The following is a 26623-nucleotide window of genomic DNA, read 5'->3' as shown; positions in this document are numbered from 1 at the left end:
AGAAACACCAAGGCTCAGAAGAAGAGAAGCACCAAATTCAACAGAGATTAAGAACTTTAGAACACTTAACTTCAAGTAGGTACTTAATGTTGCCTGGCAATCTTACTTCCTTTCATTCTACCATTCTCCTAGAAAACTATACCTTCTCCTCTATCCTCAAACTTTTAATACACACTCCCTTCCCAAACTCATGCTCAGATGACCTTGCTTCTACTTCACTGAGAAAATTAAAAAAGCAACAAGGAGAAAATTGCCATAAGCTACCACATCTACTCACCCAATAGCATTTGTGCCCATACTCTCTGCCTTTACCCATATTATTATGGACAACCTGTCTGGGCTCCTATGCTAAGGCTAGCCCCTTTATTTAGAAACTAAACTTTATCTCCTTCCACCTTCTCAAGGATATCACTCCAGTAATTCTCCTTTCTCTCTCCTACCTCACCATTTTTTCCCTCACACCTGAATCATTCCTATTACTAATATGATACTGTACCTCCTTTACAACAACCCTTTCGACCAGAGCTCACTGAGCACAACCAATTATGAAACTGGGGCAGGAAATAATAGAATAGGCCTGGAACATCTTCTTGTATAAAGATAAGTTCAAAGAATGATGGGGACCTGACAAAAGTACAAAAGAACCAGCTTGAAGAGGATCGCACTAGCCAAATCTGAGATAGCTGGTGCATCAAAATAAATAATGACTGCCAGGGTCCTGTGATCCAGGGACAACTTCATCGGGAGAACACACGGCGCGCCTCAGGATGTTGCAACGGTACACCAGCTTCTGCCACCACAGGCTCGCCCCGCATTCTGTACACCTCCCTCCCCCCAGGCCTGAGTGAGCCAGAGCCCCCTAATCAGCTGCTACTTTAACCGGGTCCTCTCTGAGCGAAGAACAGACGCCCTCAGGCAACCTACATGCAGAGGCAGGGCCAAATCCAAAGCTAAACCCCAGGAGCTGTGCAAACAAAGAAGAGGAAGGGAAATCTCTCCCAGCAGCCACGGGAGCAGCAGATTAAATCTACACAAACATCTTGATGTACCGTGCATCTCTGGAATACCTGAATAGACAACGAATCAAACCAAAACTAAGGCAGTGGACTTTGGAAGCAACTGTAGACATGGGGTTTGCTTTTTGCATCTAATTTGTTTCTGGTTTTATGTTTATCTTAGTTTAGTATTTACAGTATATTATCATTGGTAGATTTGTTTATTAATTTGGTTGCTCTCTTCCTTTTTTTTATATAGATACACATATTTTTTTTTCCTTTTTCTCTTTTTGTGTGTATGGGTGTGCTTCTTTGTCTGATTTTGTCTGTATAGCTTTCCTTTTACCATTTGTCCTAAGGTTCTGTCTGTTTTTTTGTTTGTTTGTTTTAGCATAGTGTTTACCACTTGTTATCATTGCTGGATGTGTGTTCTGGTTTGATTGCTCTCTCTTTGTTTTTTCTTTTATTACTTTTACATATTTTATTAATTTTTAATAATTTTTAAATTTTAAAAATTTTAATAACTTTATTTTATTTTTTGTTTTTTCTTTCTTTTTTCTCCCTTTTCTTCTAAGCCCTATGGCTGACAGGATTTTGGCATTCCAGCCAGGTGTCAGGACTGTGCCTCTGAGGTGCGAGAGCCAAGTTCAGGACACTGGCACACCAGAGACCTCCCAGCTCCACATAATATCAGACGGTGAAAGCTCTTCCGAGATCTTTGGAAAAGATCTCCATCTCAATGCTAAGACCCAGATCCACTCAACGACCAGCAAGCTCCAGTGCTGGACACACTATGCCAAACAATTAGCAAGACAGGAACACAACCCCACCCATTAGCAGAGAGGCTGCCTAAAATCATAAGGTCACACACACCCCCAAAACACACCACCGGACACAGTCCTGCACATCAGAAAGACAAGATCCAGCCTCATCCACCAAAACACAGGCACCACCCACCTCCACCAGGAAGCCTACACAACCCACTGAACTAACCTTAGCCACTGGGGGCAGACACCAAAAACAACGGGAACTATGAACCTACAGCCTGCAAAAATGAGACCCCCAAACACAGTAAGTTAAGCAAAATGAGAAGACAGAGAAACACACAGCAGATGAAGAAGCAAGGTAAAAACCCACCAGACCAAACAAATAAACAGGAAATAGGCAGTCTACCCGAAAAAGAATTCAGAGTAATGATACTAAAGATGATCCAAAATCTTGGAAATGGAATGGAGAAAATACAAGAAATGTTTAACAAGGACCAAGAAGAACTAAAGAGCAAACAAACAATAATGAACAACACAATAAATGAAATTTAAAACTCTCCAGAAGGAATCAATAGCAGAATAACTGAGGCAAAAGAACAGATAAGTGACCGGGAAGATAAAATAGTGCAAACAACTACCGAAGAGCAGAATAAAGAAAAAAGAATGAAAAGAATTGAGGACAGGCTCAGAGACCTCTGAGACAACATTAAACACAGGAACATTCAAATTATAGGGGTACCAGAAAAAGAGGAGAAAAAGAAAGGGACTTAGAAAATATTTGAAGAGATTATAGTTGAAAACTTTCCTAATATGGGAAAGGAAATAGTCAATGAAGTCCAGGAAGTGCAGAGAGTCCCATACAGGATAAATCCAAGGAGAAACACGCCAAGACACATATTAATCAAGCTATCAAAAATTAAATACAAAGAAAAAATATTAAAAGCAAAAAGGGAAAAAAACAAATAACATACAAAGAATCCCCATAAGGTTAACAGCTGATCTTTCAACAAAAACGCTGCAAGCCAGAAGAGAGTAGCAGGACATATTTAAAGTGATGAAGGGAAAAACCTACAACCAAGATTACTCTACCCAGAAAGGATCTCATTCAGATTTGACAGAGAAATTAAAACCTTTACAGACAAGCAATATCTAAGAGAATTCAGCACCAGCAAAACAGTTTTACAACAAATGCTAAAGGAACTTATCTAGGTAGGAAACACAAGAGAAGGAAAAGACCTACAATAACAAACCCAAAACAATAAAGAAAATGGTAATAGGAACATACATATCGATAACTGCCTTAAATGTAAATGGATTAAATGTTCCAACCAAAAGACATAGACTGGATGAATGGATACAAAAACAAGACCCACATATATGCTGTCAACAAGAAACCCACTTCAGACCTAGCAACAAAAACAGACTGAAAGCAAGGGGATGGAAAAAGATATTTCACGCAAATGGAAATCAAAAGAAAGCTGGAGGAGCAATTCTCATATCAGACAAAATTGACTTTAAAATAAAGACTATTACAAGAGACAAAGAAGGACACTACATAATGATCAAAGCATCAATCCAAGAAGAAGATACAACAGTTGTAAATATTTATGCACCCAACATAGGAGCAACTCAATACATAATGCAACTGCTCACAGCCATAAAAAGGGAAATTGAGAGTAACAAATCATAGTAGGGGACTTTAACACCCCACTTTCACCAATGGACAATAAACCAAAATGAAAATCAATAAGGAAACACAAGCTTTAAATGATACATTAAATGACATGGACTTCATTGATACTTATAGGAAATTCAAACCAAAAAGAACAGAATACACTTTCTTCTCAGGTGCTCATGTAACATTCTCCAGCATAGATCATATCTTCGGTCACAAATCAAGCCTTGGTACACTTAAGAAAACTGAAATCATATCAAGTATCATTTCTGACCACAACGCTATGAGACTAGATATCAATTACAGGAAAAAATCTGTAAAAAATACAAACACATGGAGGATAAACAGTACACTACTAAATAACCAAGAAATCACTGAAGAAATCAAAGAGGAAATCAAAAAATACCTAGAAACAAATGACAATGAAAACACGACGACCCAAAACCTATGGGATGCAGCAAAAGCAGTTCAGAGGGAAGTTTATAGCAAAACAATCTTACCTCAAGAAACATCTCAAATAAACAACTTAACCTTACACTTAAAACAATTAGAGAAAGAAGAACAAAAAATCCCCGAAGTTAGCAGAATGAAAGAAATCATAAAGATCAGATCAGAAATAAATGAAAAAGAAATGAAGGAAACAATAGCAAATATCAATAAAACTAAAAGCTGGTTCTTTGAAAAGATAAACAAAATTGATAAACCATTAGCTAGACTCATCAAGTAAAAAGGGAGAAGACTCAAATCAATAGAATTAGAAATGAAAAAGGAGAAGTAACAACTGACACTGCAGAAATATAAAGGATCAGGAGAGATTACTACAACCAACTATATGTCAATAAAAGGGACAACCTGGAAGAAATGGACAAAATCTTAGAAAGGCACAACCTTCCGAGACTGAACGAGGAAGAAACAGAAAATATAAACAGACCAATCACAAGCACTGAAATTGAAACTGTGATTAAAAATCTTCCAACAAACAAAAGCCCAGGACCAGATGGCTTCACAGGCGAATTCTACCAAACATTTAGAGAAGAGCTAACACCTATCCTTCTCAAACTCTTCCACAATATAGCAGAGGGAGGAACACTCCCAAACTCATTCTATGAGTCCACCATCACCCTGATACCAAAACCAGACAAAGATGTCACCACGAAAGAAAGCTACAGGCCATTATCACTGATGAACATAGATGCAAAAATCCTCAACAAAATGCTAGCAAACAGAATCCAACAGCACATTAAAAGGATCATACACCGTGATCAGGTGGGGTTTATCCTAGGAATGCAAGGATTCTTCAATATATGCACATAAATCAATGTGTATACCATATTAGCAAATTGAAGAAGAAAAACCGTATGATCATCTCAACAGACACTGAAAAAGCTTTTGACAAAATTCAACACCCATTTATGATACAAACCCTGCAGAAAGTAGGCATAGAGGGAACTTACCTCAGCATAACAAAGGCCATATATGACAAACCCACAGCCAACAACATTCTCAATGGTGACAAACTGAAAACATTTCCTCCAAGGTCAGGAACAAGACAAGGTTGTCCACTCTCACCACTATTATTCAACATAGTTTTAGAAGTTTAACTACAGCAATCAGAGAAGAAAAAGAAATAAGAGGAATTCAAACTGGAAAAGAAGATATAAAGCTGTAACTGTTTGCAAATGACATGATACTATACATAGAGAATCCTAAAGATGCTACCAGAAAACTACTAGAGATGATCAATGATTTGGTAGCAGGATATGAAATTAATGCACAGAAATCTCTTGCATTCCTATACACTAATGATGAAAAATCTGAAAGAGAAATTAAGGAATCACTCCCATTTACCACTGCAACAAAAAGAATAAAATACCTAGGAATAAACCTACCTAAGGAGACAAAAGACCTGTATGCAGAAAATTATAAGACACTGATGAGAGAAATTAAAGATGATACAAACAGATGGAGAGATATACCATGTTCTTGGATTGGAAGAATCAACATTGTGAAAATGACTATACTACCCAAAGCAATCTACAGATCAATGCAATCCCTAACAAATTACCAATGCCATTTTTCACAGAATTAGAACAAAAAATTTCACAATTTGCATGGAAACACAAAAAACCCTGAATAGCCAAAGCAATCTTGAGAAAGAAAATGGGGCGGGAGGCATCAGGCTCCTGGATTTCAGACTATACTACAAAGCTACAGTAATCAAGACAGTATGGCACTGGCACATAAACAGAAATATAGATCAATGGAACAGGATAGAAACCCCAGAGATAAACCCACACACATATGGTCACCTTATCTCTGATAAAGGAGGCAAGAATATACAATGGAGAAAAGACAGCCTGTTCAATAAGTGGTGCTGGGAAAACTGGACAGCTACATGTAAAAGAATGAAATTAGAACGCTCCCTAACACCATATAGAAAAATAAATTCAAAATGGATTAAAGACCTAAATGTAAGGCCAGATACTATAGAACTCTTAGAGGAAAACATAGGCAGAACACTCTATAACATAAACCACAGCAAGATTCTTTTTGACCCACCTCCTAGAGAAATGGAAATAAAAACAAAAATAAACAAATGGGACCTAATGAAACGTATAAGCTTTGCACAACAAAGGAAAACATAAACAAGATGAACAAGATGAAAAGACAACCCTCAGAATGGGAGAAAATATTTGCAAACAAAGCCACTGACAAAGGATTAATCTCCAAAATTTACAAGCAGCTCATGCAGCTCAATATCAAAAAAACAAACAACCCAATCCAAAAATGGGCAGAAGTCCTAAATAGACATTTCTCCAAAGAAGATATACAGACTGCCAACAAACACATGAAAAAATGCTCAACATCATTAATCATTAGAGAAATGCAAATCAAAACTACAATGAGATATCATCTCACACCAGTCAGAATGGCCATCATCACAAAATCTAGAAACAATAAATGCTGAAGAGGGTGTGGAGAAAAGGGAACACTCTTGCACTGCTGGTGGGAATGTGAATTGGTACAGCCACTATGGAGAACAGTATGGAGGTTCCTTAAAAAACTACAAATAGAACTACCATATGACCCAGCAATCCCACTACTGGGCATATACCCTGAGAAAACCATAATTCAAAAAGAGTCATGTACCAAAATGTTCATTGCAGCTCTATTTACAATAGCCCGGAGATGGAAACAACCTAATCATCCATCATCAGATGAATGGATAAAGAAGATGTGGCACATATATAGAATGGAATATTACTCAGCCATAAAAAGAAACGAAATTAAGTTGTTTGTAGTGAGGTGGATGGACTTAGAGTCTGTCACACAGAGTGAAGTAAGTCAGAAAGAGAAAAACAAATACCATATGCTAACACATATATATGGAATCTAAAGGGAAAAAAATGGTTCTGAAGAACCTAGGGGCACAACAGGAATAAAGATGCCAATGTAGAGAATGGACTTGAGGACATGGGGAGGGGGAAGGGTAAGCTGGGACAAAGTGAAAGAGTGGCATGGACATATATACACTATCAAATGTAAAATAGATAGCTAGTGGGAAGCAGCTGCTTAGCACAGGGAGATCAGCTCGGTGCTTTGTGACCACCTAGAGGGGTGGGATAGGGAGGGTGGGAGGGAGGGAGATGCAAGAGGGAAGAGATATGGGGACATATTTATATGTATAACTGATTCACTTTGTTATAAAGCAGAAACTAACACACCATTGTAAAGCAAATACACTCCAATAAAAATGTTTAAAAAAATAGAATAAAAAATAATGATACTATTTGATTATAACTCATAGAAGAAAATTAAAAGCCATACTGTTATATTTAAATAAATGGTAAATGGGTAAGAATGGAAAGCTGTAATCCAAATAATATATACAAAATCCAAAAATCACTATTTGGCAATCACCATAGTGATTGTTACTGGTAAGAAATTCTTCAATGGCTGCCAAAACCGTGAGTAAAAGTCTTATGATATACAGAGTCTCAAAGTAACTCCCCAGAAATTACCTAATTACAAAGTAATAAATGATAACTTCTCAGTGGAAAAACGTGGTAGATACTGCCTTAGCCCAGTGATCAAAATTAACATTACCAATAATAAAACAATGGACACTATGTGCCTCCTGATATGATACAATGAAAAGGACCCAACATCACTGTTACAGTATTCCTGCCACAAATGCATTAACCTGAATCCAATCACAGGGAAACATCAGACCATTCCATTTTTAATGAAATTCTACAAAATAACTGACGTATACTCATCAGAAACGTCAAGGTCATGAAAGACAGGGTAAAAAATTGTTCCAGATTAGAAGACACTATTAAAGAAGCATAACAATAAAATGCAACCAGTTATCCTGCATTAGATCCTGAACCAGAATTTTTTCTTTTGCTATTATGGAGAGGATTCATATATTTAGAAGAAATCTTCTTTGGAGAGTAGTTAAAAATGGAGAACCTTAGAGGCTTCAGGAACACCCCTTTAAACATCCCGCACAGAACAGCTGACTACAAAAGATTTCACTGCTACGGCAGGCATTCTTGAGATGTGAGGTGAGGCATTAATAACCTAGAAGTCACAAAGTTTACACACTTTAATTAAGGAAAGGAAGCCCAAATCAGCTACCAATGCTGATCAATCAGACCTTCATTTTTAAATGTAAGGTAACAACGAGAAAAAAAAAAAAAGGCTAAACATGGGAGCAGATTTAGCAACCATTAAAATTAATAATACATACTCTATCCCAAAGGAATGGGCCAGGAATGTGGGAATAAGCAAATTAATGGAAAGAACTCAATTGTACGTCAACAGGAGAAAGGGAAAATGAGTGAACTAGAGCTATATATATCAACATGTAGCTTAATTAATCTTACAATGTTGATTTTTTTAAAAAATTGGAGAAGAATGCATATGCTAGGATACCATTTACATGAAGTTTTAAGTCTTGTAAAAAAAATACGGTTTCCAGGAGACTGCAACTGCACTGATATTTTTTTATTTCTAAAGTTATGTGATGGGTATATGGGTCTTCCTTGTATTATAAATATTTTTGCATTATAAATATTTTTATAATTGTTTTTCAATATAAATATTGTATTATAAATATTTTAAGTCAAGAATGCAGATTAACTATTGAAATATTTTAGCAATATTTAATCTTGTTCCACAGGGAGTTCTTACACATACCAATTTTGTAATCCTTAATATAAAAGAATGCACCTGCTTTAAAAAGAAAAATATGTATATCAGTAGGCATCAATTCACGTCAGGTTTTCCATCAAATGAATTTTGGCAACAAACAGAAGAAAGTTCTTTCAGTATACTGAAACATAGAATTAAGGCATTAAGGACCTACAATAAGAAGAAATGGAGAAAGTCCCAATTATAGTAGGATACTTCAACACAGTTTTCTCAAAAAGTGGAAGAAAAACTGGACCAAAAAAAGTAAGAATACATTGAATTTGAATATTATAATTAAGAACCATGACATAACAAACATATAAAGAACTGGGAATGTTCCTCCAAGAACAGATAATATAAATCTTCAGCAAATAATGCACAAAAACATCAAATTCCAAAAAATAGCCATAGTCTGATTATAATGCCATAAATATAGAAATTAACAATAAAAATCTATCCAATTCAAAATTAATAATCATTTAAAATAAATTTTAAGAGGAAATCAATGTAATAATTTTAAACTTCTTATAAAAAAGATAAATTAATCAAAACACAAGTATTGTATAAGAATAGATCAAAGGAACAAAACAAAGAGTTGAGAAACGATTCAAGTATGTATAATAACTTCAGATATGATAAAGATACCATTTCAGATCAGCATGGAAATGATGGACTGTTTATTAATAAATGTGTTTGGACAAAAGTCTATGCATTTTGAGAAAATACAATTAGATCTCTACCTCACACAGTCCACAATAAAATAAAATCCAAACAGAATACAGAACTAGACAAAGACAAAATTTTTTAAGTATCAGATGAAAATACAGAAGAATACTTTATGCTCATGAGCCTTGCTAAGCAAGACACAAAATCTCAAACCAAAAACACATTTGACCTTATAAAGAATAAAAACTTTCTGTGTCACAAAGGACACGATAAGCTAATTAGGACACACTGGTAGAAAGTAATTGCAATACACTTAACAAAGGATTAGTATCAGAATGTATAAAGAAAACAAAGAAAGAAAGAGAAAGACCTCAACAGGCAAATGGGCAAATATAAATGGTATTTGCAAAGAAGAAAAATGAGTATTCAATAAACAAATGAAGACATAAACAACTATCGTATAACCATACAACTGAATACTATTCAATAATAAAAATAAGCAACTACTATACATGCAACAACATAAATGGATCTCAAGTTAATCTTAAAAGGTTACATATCATATGATTCTATTTATGTAACATTCTTGAAATGATGGTGATGGAGAACAGATCAGTGATTGCCAGGGGTTAGAGGTAGGGGGAGGGTGTGACTATAAGTGCACAGCTCAAAGCAGTTTTTTAGGTGATGGATCTGTTCTGCATCCTGATGGTGGTGATTGTTATACACAAATCTATACAAGAAATAAATTCATAGAACTACAGATACACACAAAATAAGTGAGGGCATGTGAAATCCAAACAAGGTTTGTAGTTAACAGTATCATACCATTGTCAATTTCCTGGTTTTGATGATTGTACTATGGTAATATAAGATGTTAATACTGGGGAAAGCTGAGAGAAGGGTACTCAGGAACTCTCTGTACAATTTTGGCAACCTCTATATGAGTCTAAAATCATTTCAAAATAAAAATTTAAAAATAAATAAACGTATGAAGACATGCTCAACATTTCTAGTAATCAAGGGAATAGAAATTCAAATAATATATTATTTTTCACTTACCAGCCTAGCAAAAAATATCTGGTATTATCAAATATTGACAGTAAGACTGTACCACTGGCTGATGAGAATTTAAATTGGTCCAGTCCCTTGGGAAAGTAATGTGGCAATATATATTAAAGTAAAAAATGTATAGAACCTATGGTCCAGTAATTTTGCCCGTGTCTCCTCTAGCATGATCTACTTTGTTCTTTTTTTTTTGTGGTACGTGGGCCTCTCACTGCTGTGGCCTCTCCCGTTGTGGAGCACAGGCTCCGGACGCGCAGGCTCAGCGGCCACGGCTCACGGACCCATCCGCTCCGTGGCATGTGGGATCTTCCCGGACCGGGGCATGAACCCGTGTCCCCAGCATCAGCAGGCGGACTCTCAACCACTGAGCCACCAGGGAAGCCCTACTTTGTTCATTTTAACACTAGTTAAAACAGTGAAAAACTGGAAACAGCCAAAATGTCCAGTGGTAGGAGGAATAGCTAAATAAACTGCAGTGTAGTCTTACTATGGAATACTATGGGGCAATTAAATAAAATCAAGTATATCTATATGTAATAACATAGATATATTTCCAGAACACATAACTGAGTAAAAAATTTACAAAGTGACACATATGGTAGGATCTCTTTTATGCGCTTAAAGTAATAAAACAAACCAGAAAATAATGCTATATTTGGGCTAAGGGTACATACCTATGCATGTAATTACACCGAAAAAGATCTAGAATGAAACACACCAAACTAATAACAGAAAGGACAAGGACAAAGAGAGGGGCGGGGTTAAATGAGATTTCTCAGCATTGTTTTAAATTTTTTACCAGGAATTTATATTGGCATACTACTTATGTAATTAAAGTAAGTAGAAAAATTTTTTTAAGAAAATAGGATGCAAATATTGTGGTTGAGAATCAAAGTGATATTCAAACACTGTGATGAGTAGGGATGCAACTGCATACAAAATGCTGAGGTTTCATATTTATCTCCAGGAGCTGAAAATTGAAACCATCTAAACAGATGTTTGATTAGACCACAATGTCAACTGAAAAGGAACCAATCTCAACCACCAAAAGTACTAATGCACTAGTACTAACACATCACACTACAAGAGGTAAGAAACGCTAACCTCAGCAGTAGATAAAAATCGGATAAGTGGTTTTCCATATTATTTGATAAAACAATCAAAACCACAATTGGCACATCTGAACTCATGATTCACTTCCTGTCTCTTATATACCCTTGTTCATTGATACATGGGGAAATAAAATGGAGAAATAAGAACAAATCTTTGGTAAATGGAATATAATCTATAAAAAAGTGAATCACTATGTTGTACACCTGAAACTAATATTGTAAATCAACTATACTTCAATGTAAAAAAGAAGACAAAGTAGATTTAACCAGCTATGCATATTGTGAAATGTATCAAAGTCTTATTTGTTCAAATATCACCATTTTTTAAATTAATATAGAAAATAGAAGACAGATCTTAGGTTGTCCACAAACACAAGTTCATTATAAATTTGTAAGTCCTGATTAGGCAACAAGAATGATAAAGATCAACAAAGAATCCTCTCCCATTGAGAGCAGGCTGATAGAGATATCTACAGTCATTCTTATTGATTATTCAACAAACATATAACAAGCAACTGTTGTAACAAACACTGTGCTAGGTGCTAGGAATACAGAGATAAATTGGGTACAGATCTCTGCCACAAAGAATTTCAGTTTTATTGGGGAGAAAGACATAAAATATAAGTACAGCTTGCTATTTGACCAGGATGAAGATCCCTCTCCCCTGTGCCTTGGCAACAAAAAAACCCCCAAACATCAGAAATTCATTCCATCCCTTTGTCATCAACTCTTAGAGGTTTACGGATGGGCATATAGTGGTTACCTCAATTAAGTGAGAGGTGATATTTTGCAGTGATAAAATATTAGGAAAGAGAGGTTATACTTCTGGTAATGGTCCCATAAGACCAAACCCCACACACAGAGATATCAACAAAAAGTGCTGGACAAATGTAAAAAAACAACTGTCTGAAAGCATAAGACAGCAATCAAAAGCAGGTAGAAACTGGTAGGAAGGCAACACTTGGAAGAAAGGAAGGATAGTAGATGAGTTTGCTATTTTTATGGCTTTTCATCTGGGGGCAAGCCCCATAGCAGCTAAAACTCAGAAGAAAACCCACATTCTTACAAGACTGAAGAGACAGAGGAAGGTGACTGGTAGTATAGAGGCTTCAAGACCCAAGAAGCTCCTGGTGCTTCACCACACAACAGAAAAAGATCCAGGCCATGAGTCTCCTGACCCTTCACCCAATGGCAGAAGGCAACTGAGGGCATTATGTCTCAGCCCTCTACCCAATGGCAGAGAGCCATGCAGACCCCACAACTCCTGACCTTCTACTCAGCAGTAAACAGTGGCCAGGTAAGTATTTCCGTACCCCAGTGGCACTGGCAGAGATCGAGTATTAAGGGTACCAGCATCAGATGGCCAGGAAAGAGGCCAGGGAAAATGCTCTCTGTCCTATGGGTCCAGTATCCTCCACTCCCCAAATCTAACACTTGGTAGCCCAAAGAAGCACCTTCCACTCCTGCAGGTAGCACCGATGGAAACCCAGCAAGAGCTCGAACAGAGCCAGAAGACCAAGCAGACCAGAATAGCATTACAAGAGTTCAGAAAACTAAATTATCATTGGAACTACATACAGCTCGCAAAAGTAGGATAGAATCTACAGGCTAAACTTATCAGGGCAAGTGCCTACTAAAATAGAAGCTTTAAATATGATCAAGACAACATATATATACTACCGAACATAAAATAGTTGGCTGGTGGGAAGCAGCAGCATAGCACTTAAGTCTTAGGACTTAAGTCTGCCATTTTATTTTTTAAAAATATTTATTTATTTTATTTTTGGTTGTGTTGGGTCTTAGTTGCGGCACACAGGATCTTTTGTTGTGGTGTGCGGGCTTCTCTAGTTGTGGCGTGCCAGCTCCTGGGTGCGTGGGCCCTCTAGTTGCCCTGCCACATGTGGGATCTTAGTTCCCTGACCAGGGATGGAACCTGTGTCTCCTGCATTGGAAGGTGGATTCATAACCACTGGACCACCAGGGAAGTCCCGAGTCTGCCATTTTAGTATTTGCTTTTTCCCTATGGTTGTCTTTCCTCTGTTTCTCTTTTCTTGCCTTCCTGTGGGTTACTTGCAAATTTTTTAAGATTCCTTCTTGTTTTATGTATACTGTTTTGAGTATATTGGGCTGTAAGTTTACTTAGTGGTTGCTCTCTCTCTCTCTCTTTCTCTATGTTTATCCGTGGTTGTCCAGTGGTTAGGACTCCAAGCTTTCACTGCCAAGGGCCTGGGTTCAATCCCTGGTTGGGGAACTAAGATCCCACAAGCTGTACAGCATGCAGCCAAAAATAAACAAATAAATAAAAATTAAAAAAACATAGAACAGGATAAATTAATCTATGGTGAAAAAAATCAACAGTGGTCAACTCTGGTGGGGTGGGGGGGCACTGACTGGGAAGGGGCATGAAGGAACTTTCTGTAGTAATGGCAATATTCTTTATTATGTGGGCAAGCTAGAGCCTACGGGCCAAATCTGGTGCACCAACCATTTTTGTGAATAAAGTTGTATTGGAACACAGCCATGCCAAATATTTTACATATTGTCTATGGCTGTTTTCATGCATGCAATAGCAGAGTTGAGTAAATGCAACAGAGACTACATAGCCCACAAATCCTAAAATAGTTACTATCTAGACCTTTGCCAACATCTGTTTTATATTTTGATAATGGTTTGGGTTACACAGGTGTAAGCATTTGTCAAAACTCACTGAATTATGATCTGTGCATTTTACAGAACATAAATTTAAACTAAAAAAATATATAAACAAATACTGAGTTCTAGTCAATGATATGCATGCTTAAGTGTTAATGGATGAAGTGTACTAATATCAGCAACTTTAATTTTGAAATGACCAGAAAAATAAGATGGACTAATAAATGGATAAAGGGTTGGGTAGATATGTGATAGAGCAAATACAGCAGAAGTTAACTGCAGAATCTAGTTGGTAGGTATATGGGTGTTCACTTATTTTTTATCAACTTTTCTGTAACTTTGAAATTTTTCTTAATAAAATGTTGGGGGAAACTACTGGGCATATGCCCTGAGAAAACCATAATTCAGAAAGAGTCATGTACCACAATGTTCACTGCAGCTCTATTTACAATAGCCAGGACATGGAAGCAACCTAAGTGTCCATCAACAGATGAATGGATAAAGAAGATGTGGCACATATATACAATGGAATATTACTCAGCCATAAAAAGAAACGAAATTGAGTTATTTGTAGTGAGGTGGATGGACCTAGAGTCTGTCATACAGAGTGAAGTAAGTCAGAAGGAGAAAAACAAATACCGTATGCTAATACATATATATGGAATCTAAAAGAAAAAAAATGGTTCTGAAGAACCTAGGGGCACAACAGGAATAAAGATGCCAATGTAGAGAATGGACTTGAGGACACGGGGAGGGGGAAGGGTAAGCTGGGACGAAGTGAGAGAGTGGCATGGACATATATACACTACCAAATGTAAAATAGATAGCTAGTGGGAAGCAGCTGCGTAGCACAGGGAGATCAGCTCGGTGCTTTGTGACCACCTAGAGGGGTGGGATAGGGAGGGTGGGAGGGAGACGCAAGAGGGAGGAGATATGGGGTTATGTGTATATGTATAGCTGATTCACTTTGTTATAAAGCAGAAACTAACACACCATTGTAAAGCAATTATACTCCAATAAAGATGTTTAAAAAATAATAATAATAATAAAAGAAAATGTGGTATAGATATACAATGGAATATTACTCAGCCATAAAAAATGTTGGGGGAAATTTTTTTAATTAGGAAAGGAAAGTATACAACACTTGCCCACAGAAATGAACATTCCATTCTGAAATACCTTGTTAAGAAATTTATTCTAAAGAAATAAATCCCTAATAGCATGCTTTGTCTGAAGAAACTTCAACTCTAAAGATCTTTATTAATCCTTGATCATTCCTGTTAGAAGTCAGAGTGCACACATCAGAATTCATTATAATTTATGCCCTTGATGAAGAGGGAATTTTATAAAACACAATACTTGAGATCATAGCTGTTTGGAATAGTAATATCACCACTAAAATACTCTTCCCGCATAGCACACCTATTATCTAAGGACCTCATACATTTTATTAGCAAAACCCAATAAATTCAGAGTCTTTAGAGATACCTGAAGCAGAACAGAAGAGAAAAAAAATAAACTGGATTCTCAGTTCCTTCCTTTAATTAATTCAATCAATCCCCTGAGTTAATTATATCTCACTGAAGTCATCATGCTCTTTTTCTCAAATTTTGGCAGGGAGGATAGCTATCTTACAAAGAGGACGAATGGTGTATAATGATTAAGGGCACAACCTCTGCAGCCAGGTAGTCTGGGTTCAAATCCTGGCCCTCCCGTATGACACTGGGTAAGTTATTTAACCTCTCTGAACCTCAGTTACCCCTAATGACAGCTACTATTCATAGGGTTGTTGTGAGGACAGTGCACATAAAGCCATTAGAATAGTATTTAGCACCTAAGAATCACTCAATAGTGTTCACTATTATCATCTCATAAAGGCAAATGCTTTATTATAAATGTAGAACAATAAGATAGCCATAGACTTGTAACATACTAGGACTAACAGGCCTTCTTGCTGTTCTTCGAACATCCCAGACCCACTCCTCCCTCAAAGCCCTTGCACTGGTTATTCCCTCTACCTGAAATGTGTGCTATGGACTCTCTCATCTCCTTCAAGTGTGTGCTCAATTGTCAACCTTCTCAATGAGGCCTACCCTGATCTCCACCTTATTTAGAATTGCAACCCACTTTCCTCCTTACCCTGCTCCACATTTCCCCCAATCTCCCTGTACTGTATTATATAATTTACTTTTTATACTATTATGGTTAGTGACAGTCTACCCACATTAGGCAACAAAACTCAATGACAGAAGGGATTTTTGTCTTTTATTCACTGATACATCCCAAGTAGGTGTTCAAATATTTTTTGTTAGCATCATCCAGTCTACCCCTTCACTTTACAGATGAGGAAACTCCAAAAAGACTCGAATCAAAGCTACCCAGTGAGTAAGGAAAAAAGGCAGGAACAAGGACTGTGACTTCCAGTCTGGTGCCATTTCTACTATAGCTCACTATCTCCTTGACCCTTGAACATTACAGAAAATTCACAATCATCTATATTTTCCCCCCAGCAGGATTTACCTTTGGAATTTCTTGGCCTTGCAAATACTGCTGTGTCTGTAACACAGAAATGCTCTGAGAGGCAGTAGAAGCCTGTACTGGAATACTAAGTGGCGACAGATGAACAGAAGATGGCTGATTTGTAAGGGCTATCCCAGAGCTTGGATGAGGGTCTGGTGTTGTAATTGTGTTTCTGATGACCCACAAACAAGCGCTAAGCTAGAAGATGACTGCCACTGTGGCTGGACAGAAGACTGCTGCTGAATGCATGCTGGCTGGTGCTGTGCTAGGTTTCATTGCAGGGGAAAGGTTTGACTGCTGTCTAATGCCTGAAGCACTTGAGGCTGCTCTAAAGGCTGTATTACATATTGTTCCATTGCCGCTAGTTGCAACTGTTCTTGCAAAGGAGGTGTAATCTGGACCATGTTTGTAATGGCCTTTGGAATACCTGTAATGGCTGAATGTGGTTAGTTGCCTGTGAATGAGGTACCTGCTGCTGGAAAGCAGCATGTTGGCTATATAAAGACTGCTGTTGATTTATGGGACCTTCTTGAGTAGACAACTGATGGGTTTTCTGCGCTTGCCTATGAGATGAATGAGTCATCTGCTGATGATGAATGAAACCTGAGTGAGAAACCTGGCTTGGTGTTACATGTGATTGGGAAAGCTGTGCAGAGAAGTGTGGGGGCTGGATCTGGGCCTCTGAGGAGGCCTGCTGAATGAAGGACATTTGTGCAGGGTGTTGAAGCTGTCCTTCCACAGCCATCTGAGATGTAACACTGACTGGGCTTTTAGCTGCTGGTACCCAAAACTGACATCTGCTTAGGATAGAAATGCTGAATTCTGCACATTAAATAAAGGCTCAATAGAATGTGTTTGTGTATCTAAGGTTAATGATAAATAATGTTAAATGTCTTATGTCTTTTGTTCCAAGGCTGAAGAACCTTGGGGTTGTGTTAAATAGGCTTGTTGCTCAGAAGTCTGTGCTACATAAAGTGGTACTAAGTATAAGTCCTGATCTGCTGAATTTGTAATATGTACTTGCCTGCTATCAGAAGGGTTTACTGTGTATACTTGCTGGGTTATGAAGGCTGCCTGTTCAGTTGTCTGGATGGTATAAACAGCATGTCCTGAATAAGGGACATACTCAAGTGCCTGGTAAGCAGGCTGTTCCACAGGTTGCACAGGGTAAGCTGCTTGGATTATACATCCTGGCTGGTCTGGAAAAGGTGACCGAACCAGAGGTTGCACTGTATAAACAGGCTGCCCCTAGGCCGGGACCAAATAAGAGGGCTGTGCCACAGGTGGGACTGGATAAGAAGAAGCATGTATAGAATAGGTTGGCTGTGATATCAGTGGTTGTACAGTGTAAAGAGGATGCTCTGGGGCTGGCAGTGAATAAACAGGCTGTGTTGGAGCCTTCATTGGGTAAGTGGCTGTGATGGGTAAGAAGCTTATTCCTGGGGAAGTATCACAAAGGGCAGCTACTCAGGAGCCTTCAATGGGAAAGATGGCAGTTCTGCAGGTGGTCCTGAATAAGTGTGTTGAACAGAATAAAATGGCTGTTCCAGGGACTGAATCACACTTTCAGTACTACCCTTTGACTGCTGCTGACTTACATGAGTTTCAGATTTTCATAGTACAATCCTGCTGAACATTTTTCTGTGGTGATGCCATAATCTTAGGTTGTAAAATTAATGGCTACTGCTGAATAGAGGCTTGGAAACAAGGCTTCTTCAAACGCACAGTCTGGCTTTGTGGCGCTGAAGAACCGGGAATTATAGACTCCTGATGTATCACTGAGTATGGCTGGGATACTGAATGTATCTTTTGTGAGAAGGGTGATGGGCTCCCGAATGCCCCCCAATGGAATTAGAAGGGAGCTGAGCTGTACCAGCAGCATTCTGTGCACTGCTCACATGTTGGGCAAAAGAATGATTCAACAAAGCTTGAGGGTGATTAACTAACAAGAAACTAGGAATTTGATTGGCATTTGGTAATTTGGTTAATGCCTGATTCCCATTTCTAGGGTCAGGCTCAAGTTGAAGACCAACTGTTGGATCCTGGGAAGTCATTTGTGAAGCAAGCAATATCTGAGGAGAAACTACAGAAAAGACTGGTTGTGGAACTCCAGTAACTGACAAGTCTAAAGTCATAGGTTGAGCTGAAATTTGTCCATCTGCTCCAAAGGTCAGCTATAGTTCCTAATGCTGGTGCAAGGAAAATTCAAATTATAAATGCATATACCATGGGAATTCCCTGGCGTCCACTGGTTAGGGCTTGGTGCTCTCACTGCCAGGGACCCAGGTTCAATCCCAGGTTGGGGAACTAAGATCCTGCAAGCTGCACAGTGAGGCCAAAAAACCTTTTTTTTATTAAAAAATAAAATAAATGCATATACCATGCTCATTTTAATGGTCCCAGACAGAATGATAGATAAAATAATGCTATGTTGTAAAAATTTCAGGGACTTCCCTGGTGGTGCAGTGGTTAAGAATCCACCTGCCAATGCAGGGGACACAGGTTCAATCCCTGGTCCGGGAAGATCCCACATGCCATGGAGCAACTAAGCCCGTGTGCCACAACTACTGAGCCTGTGCTCTAGAGCCCACGTGCCACAACTACTGAAGCCCGCATGCCTGGAGCCCATGCTCCACAACAAGAGAAGCCACCTTATTGAGAAGCCCACGCACAATAACAAAGAGTAGCCCCCGTTCACCACAACTAGCGAAAGCCCGTGCACAGCAATGAAGACCCAAAGCAGCCAAAAATAAATTTAAAAAAATTTTCAGAAGGTTATCAAAAAGGTGCTGGGTATAGCATTAGTCCTATAAAAATCCTAATACCATGAGTAAATGCTAATTGAATACACTAAGGGACTGAGACCAGTCCCCAGGCAACATATTGCTCATGGCTTCTCATTTATTGCACTTGCCACATAACTCATTCAAACCCTGGCAGAAATTCAGAGTAATTGAATCTGACACCTTCACACACCAGACAGTGGAAGTTCAAAAGGATTTCAATATCATAGTTAAAGGGAACAGAGAAGCTCTCTCAAGAGGAGAGGAGTGAGTTGGCTGAATACATATAGGCTGGCTGTAATAATTCCTAGAACTTGAACCACCACATTCATAAAAAGACCCCCACTGGTTAAAGTGCTTGCTTATGTGGATTCTATATATTAGGTGAAAAAGGCAGGCTACAAAATAGTATGTATGTGATATACATATGTATGTATAAACAAAGTTATATATGTATACATAGAAAAAAAAGACAAATCTAGAGTCTCTACCACCAAATGTAAACAATAATTTATTTCTAGCTGGAGAGATAGTAGGTGATTTTCACTGTCTTCTTTATAACTTTATAGGCTTTATTTTAAATAGGTAAATAACACTTTCATAAAGTTTTTAAACTTCTTTTAAAAATTTTGGAAACACATTTCAAAATACACATGCCTGTATACTTACGTGGTTGAACCTAAGTTAATTTAAGCATCCATCCAACACACTTCGCATTATAGTCTTAAAAAGAGATAAATCCAACCACAACATAAGCTCAAGTATGAACATATACCATATAAGCTACAAATACTAGCCAAACACCATGCACTGTCAACCATATCAGATTAAATATACCCCCAGCAGATTTTAAATGCATCTGGCATTTGTCAAGTACATGTATGTTTTCCCCTACAAGTCTGTGAGTTCTTCAGGGCAAGGACCATATTTTATTTCATTTTATATCCCCAGAGATGATGGTCATTAAAAGTTTGTTGATGAACTATGACTATATACCAATCTCTTAAAAGCAACAGATCACCAGCTGCTAACTAAATCACATACAGAGAATGCCTAGGAGCTCAGACCAACTCATTCCCAAAGAGAGAAGAGACACACAGGGGATGGTAGGGTTGAGGAAAGAAAATGGGATAACAAAGAAAAGCCCAACCATGTATCCAGAGTCCATAACCTAGGAAACCAGGATATAGTCTTGATATATGAACTCTCACAAAGACTGTGTACTCGTTGTCAGAAATGAGTACCATTGACTTTGAGAGTCTAAATGACAAAAACACTTATTTCTCCTACAGAAATAAACGTGAACCAAAAGAGTCAAGAATTTAGATGAAAGTGCTTAAAATTATAAGAGTCTATGAAATACTATTTCTACTTAACTACCAAAGACATCCCTCTACATTCAAACCAGGCTGGAAAAGTCCAATACAAAAAACAAACCATAAAAAGGGATCTGAGTCCTAAATAATTTTTTTTTAATTTATTTATTTATGTTTGGCTGTGTCGGGTCTTTGTTGCTGCGTGTGGGCTTTTCTCTAGTTGCGGTGAGTGGGGGCTACTCTTCGTTGCGACGCACGGGCTTCTCATTGCAGTGGCTTCTCTTGTTGCAGAGCACGGGCTCTAGGTGCACGGGTGCGTGGGCTCTAGAGCACAGGCTCAGTAGTTGTGGCGCATGGGCTTAGGTGCTCCGCGGCATGTGGGATCTTCCCGGACCAGGGCTCTAACCCATGTCTCCTGCATTGGCAGGCGGATTATTTTTTTTCTTTTTTTTTAAATTTACTTTATCTTTGGCTGCATTGGGTCTTTGTTGCTGCGTGCAGGCTTTTCTCTAGCTGCGGCAAGCGGGGGCTACTCTTCGTTGCGGTATATGGGCTTCTCAGTGCAGTGGCTTCTCTTGTTGTGAAGCACAGGCTCCAGGCGCATGGGCTTCAGTAGCTGTGGTGCGCAGGCTCAGTAGTTGTGGCACATGGGCTTAGTTGCTCCACGGCATGTGGGATCTTCCTGGACCAGGGCTCGAACCTGTGCTCCCTACATTGGCAGGAGGATTCTTAACCACTGTGCCACCAGGGAAGCCCTGGCAGGTGGATTCTTAACCACTGCACCACCAGGGAAGTCCCCTAAATAAACTTTTTTATCCGTATATGGAGTTCTCAGTTTCTCTTCCAATTATACAAGCAGTGTCTCAAGATTCTAGTTACACAATGTTAGACACATCCTCAAGAAGAATGTCTTAAGTGAAGGAAAGTATAAACAACTTTTTGCTTTCAGTGACTTTTATATAAACTAGGATGAATTTATGAAAGAGAGCCTTTGCCTGTCAGAAAACCTAGGCAGTGTTAAATAAGTTTAAGTGAATACGGAGCCTCTAAAATGTATCTTACCTTTACCTGTGAGACCTTTGGGACACTTAATGGCAAAAACTGGAGTTGTGAGACAAGCGGAGGTCCAAGGACATGTACAGGCAGAACAGTGGACTGACCTTGAAGCAAAGGCAAAATTTGGGGCTGAGTCAGCTTTGGCTGCTTCTGCAACTGTTAAAAAAAAAATTAAAGATAAACTCTCCCATTTACAGTAAATATACTGATTATATATTTAAAATATATTTAAAACTTCACCTCACCCCTGAAATCTGCTGGTGATGTCCCACTAGCTGCTGGGATGGATAAATTTTCCCTGGAACATTTATTTCAGCCTGTGGGTTGTTAGAAACCATTTGAGAGCCCATCATCTGGTCTGAGGAGTAGGCTATACTGGGCTGATTTGAAGTTTCTGAATGTATAACTGATCCAGCTCCTGCCTCAGACAAACTGTCACCTATGGCAAAGAAAACAAGTGATAGGTAGAAGGGAAAAACTTGAAACACAAGGTCCAAATAGCACAGGAAATGGTAAGTGTTTCTTTAATTTTTTTCTTTTTTACTCTGACAACCTTAAACAGCTTCAAATAAAATATGTACACTGCAGAATTAATAAAAAACCATCATGTAAACTCTCCATGTTGATACTGTGGTATAACTAAAATATTCTTAGTAAAGCAAAACTACAAAGAATCACATAAAAGTCAACTCGATTTGCTGGCCATTTCATGCATATCCTAACTAATCTTTGTTTGCCATTAGGATTTCAGTAAAATCTAGGTAGCATATTCTCATTCTCCTAGAATCTGGCTAGAAAATAATACTGCCTTTATGGAACAACTGGTTATGACTACGAAAATACTGTGTCCTTCTAGAGAAGAGAATGCGTTACAGCAGAAATATTAGAGAAACTGTGTTAATTTTATACTTGGGTCTAAAATACAAAAGTTCTTAAAGTCTAGAAAATTCCCTCTTGAAGAATAAATTCTATCTTTAGTTGCATATCTTCTTTACTAAAGGATTTACCATGAGACCCTTAAAAATGGTAAAAAGATTATAATCCTTATTCAACTAGTACCTTGGACAAGTCACTTAGCAGGACAGTTTCTTAATTTTAAAATAAGGAAACTATCTGCCTTGCCTATTTCAGGGATTCTGTAAAAGGATTAATGAAATGATAGATAACAAAATGCTTTGAAACATACAAAAGTACTATTTAAAGATAAGGGAATACAATTACACATTTCCTTTTATAAATTATAACTGTGTTACTTGTAACAGAGGAGCAATGCCATTGTGGTTTTCTTTGCAGAAGCTGTTGTCGCACATGTTGATCAACTTCAGTTTCTTCACATTCAGCCCCGCTGTGCTGAGCAGGAGGAGGGGGCAAAGCTGTATTTTGGGGCTGAGGGAGTACATTCCCCACAGACTTGCACTGGGAGTCTCTGCGTTCTTCCAAACAGCCAGCTGGCTTCTTCTCCCTTGTCTTCTTTATCAGGGCCACCCGGTCTCTAATGGACTTAGCAACAGCTTTGGAATCACTTTCATGGAAGAATCCTGACTTGACCTACAAACAAAACATAATAAGCAAACCACATCTTTAAGATTTTTACTTTTACTTTTTACTAGCAGAGTTATTTTCTGCCCCCAAATTCCAAATGCTATTAAATAACAGTTAATTTGTTTCTATGTTCTTTCTTAATCAGACATGCATAAATGCCAGAGCCTTTAGTAAGAAAAGCAACACTATTACCAAGCATTGTTGAAATAATTCTGGCTTTAAACAAAAACAAACAAATAGCTTGGTATTTCAGTACATGCAGTCTTATTACAGGTAATTTATGACTGCCATTAAGTTTTGTGAAACATTAAAAAGGTTTCCTCATTCAACAACAGTAAGTGTCTACAATGTGCCCAGTATTGGGCTCTGGAGACATATAAGTGCCTAAGCTGGTCCTTTGTCCTATATGCACACACAAGCTGGTGGTGAGAGAAGGATAAAAACAATATAAGGGGCTTCCCTGGTGGCGCAGTGGTTAAGAATCTGCCTGCCAAGGCAGGGGACATGGGTTTGAGCCCTGGTGCGGGAAGATCCCACATGCCTCGGAGCAACTAAGTCCGTGCACCACAACTACTGAGCCTGCACTCTAGAGCCCGTGAGCCACAACTACTGAGCCCACGTGCCACAACTACTGAAGCCTGAGCACCTAGAGCCCGTGCTCCGCAACAAGAGAAGCCACCGCAATGAGAAGCCCATGCACCGCAACGAAGAGTAGCCCCCGCTGGCCGCAACTAGAGAAAGCCCGTGCACGGCAACGAAGACCCAACACAGCCAAAAATAAATAAATAAAGTAAATAAAAATTTTAAAAAAACATAAAGTGAAATAAAAGGTAGAAATGAGCTGCTGCAAAAGCCCTAAAGGAGCACAAGCCTCTCTGGTGAAAGCAGAGAAAGTATCACAGAGGAAGGTAAAGTCTGACCTGGATTAAAACAAAACAAGGAACTTGCAGGCTATTGAGGGAGAGGTAGATGAAGTTCAGAGATCAACACTCTAGGCAGAGGAAGTATGCTTATGGCAAAGTGCTATATCTTACTAGGTGTTAGAAGAGTGACAGAAGTTAAGGGCTTATTGTCTGAAAGGAACAGGGCTGAGTAACAGAGATAATGACTTGAGGAGGTGCCATGGCATATTATTCTCAGTCCTACAATCTGTTTTTTAAAGCATATCATGGGGGTCTGCAGACTCGGGGAAATTTCATCGTAGTTGAAAAATGATTAAAATGTTAGATGGAATCCATATATTTAATTTCACTCCCTCCCAAAGTTCAAAAAACACTCCCAGAGTAAATGGATTTTTAAGTCATAAACTCACAAGAATAGAAAGAATAAAGGCAACAGCAACAACAGACAATGTTTTGGACATTTGGGGATGTGGAAAACAAACAGATAATAACTGACCTAGTGGACCTGAAAAAGTGAACCAGGGAAAGCTGAAAATCATTCCCATTTATACTGAATAATACTCGTAACACACAGGAACTGGCAGTACCAGGTACTTACAGAACTGGGTAAAGTCAAAAGAGATGACTAAAATAAGGAAGACTAAGTGAAAGGGTTTTGAGAAGTAGTTAGGTATTAGGTCCCTGTGCTCCACCCTCCAGTCCACACCTTTGGGTGATTGCTTCTTCCCTACCCGAGAAGTCTGTAATTTTGTTCTCTGGAGAGGGTAAAAGAGGATCATATCTGGACTAGGGAACACCAGGCACAGTTGAGGGTATGGCTACCATAACAAAAACAAGAAGATTAAATGGACCATATGCATGCTGAACGCCATACACAGAAACCCCCAGCCCTCTTCCCCACTTGGCTACCAAAATATCAGTAACCAGATCCTTACCCTCCAGGCAGGATATTGAAAGATGCTTCTCTGGAGAATCTGGCCAATCCAAGAAGAAAGACCCACAACTATTTATGTCAAAGATTCCCCAATTATTGGCCCACCTAGATACTTGAGAGTAGAGGTTAACACGTCTGACATAAGCGATCATACCATCCAATCAGCTTGTTAGTCCCTGTCATAGGCAAAATCATGGCCCCTCAAAGATGTCCCATCCTAATCCTCAAACCTGTGAATATGATGAGATAGCACTCCCATTATTGAGCTATACACAATTGACCTTAAGACAGAAAGATCTGGGTGAGCCTTTTACCAGCTAGTGAAGGATTAAACTTGCCATTCCTGACTTTGAAGATGGAGTGGGGGCATGTGAAAGGACTGAAGAACAGTCCCTAGGAGCTGAGAGTGACCCCCAGCTAACAGCCAGAAAGGAAATGAAGACCTTAGTCTTACAACTGCATGGAACTAAACTCTGTCAACAACCTGGTTGAGCCCAAAAGCAGATTCTCTCCCAGAGCCTCCAGCTAAGAGTCCAGGCCACCAAACCTTGATTTCAGCCTGTGAGACTCTAAGCAGAGAATCCAGTAAAGCCTACCAGGACTTCTGACCCACGGAACTGAAATAATAAAAGGGTGTTGTTTTAGCCCACTAAATCTGTGGTAACTTGCTATACAGCAATAGAAAACTAATAGTCTCCTACTATTGATCATGAGCAGCCAGCCAAGAATAACCAGAAATATGAGAAAAGCCTCTAACAAGAAGATGGAGCACAAAACCAACAAAAAACCCCAGCAACTTGGAGAAAAGATACTATGCAGGGAGGAAAAAAAGTGTCAAAAACACTCTCTTCACTAAAATTACAGAGAGGTGCCATAATATCGCATCCACAAAACAAAGAACAAGACGTTTACTCTAAAAAAGGAACAGACCAAAAAAAAAAAAATGAAAAGGAACTCTTGAAATTAAAAACAAGATAGTAGAAACGAAAAACTCAATGGAAGAGTTAGAAAATAAAGTTGACAATGTCTTCCAGAAAGGAGAATAAAAAGACAAAAAGATAGAAAATAGAAAAGAACATTGGAGAAACAGTCCAAGAGGCCAAACATCCAAATAATAGCAGTTCTAGAAAGAGAAAACAAAGAGAAAACAAAGGGAAAGAACTCAACAATAAAATACTTTTAAGAAATTTTCCAGAAACTAAAGGATATGAGTCCACTGAGTATCCAACACAGTGGATGAAAACAGACCCCAACCAAGACACACTGTGAAAATTTATAATCCTGAGAAGAAAGAGAAGATATTACAAGCTTCCAGAGAGGAAAAAATGGATCACATGCAAAAGATCCAGAAAACAGAACATCTTTGTATTTCTCAATATCAATACTGAAAGCTAGAATATCATGGAGCAATGACTTTAAATTTTTTTAATTGCCAA

At 38.4% G+C, this 26623-nt stretch overlaps 1 protein-coding gene across 1 annotated transcript in view; it reads right to left on the bottom strand.

Moving 5' to 3' along the window:
* WNK3 (WNK lysine deficient protein kinase 3) overlaps positions 1–26623 on the bottom strand; it is a 145959-nt gene that overhangs the window by 78998 nt on the left and 40338 nt on the right. Inside the window, exons 7-9 of the mRNA XM_073799048.1 lie at positions 23063–23357; positions 22055–22248; positions 21816–21965 (exon numbers count right to left, since the gene is read on the bottom strand). Of these exons, the coding sequence (XP_073655149.1) occupies positions 21816–21965; positions 22055–22248; positions 23063–23357 (639 nt within the window). The remainder of the gene's footprint in view (positions 1–21815; positions 21966–22054; positions 22249–23062; positions 23358–26623) is intronic.

This window comes from Tursiops truncatus, chromosome X (assembly GCF_011762595.2).
Source record: "Tursiops truncatus isolate mTurTru1 chromosome X, mTurTru1.mat.Y, whole genome shotgun sequence".
NCBI classification, from domain to species: domain Eukaryota; kingdom Metazoa; phylum Chordata; class Mammalia; order Artiodactyla; family Delphinidae; genus Tursiops; species Tursiops truncatus.
This window is presented reverse-complemented; position numbering and strand designations above follow the sequence as displayed.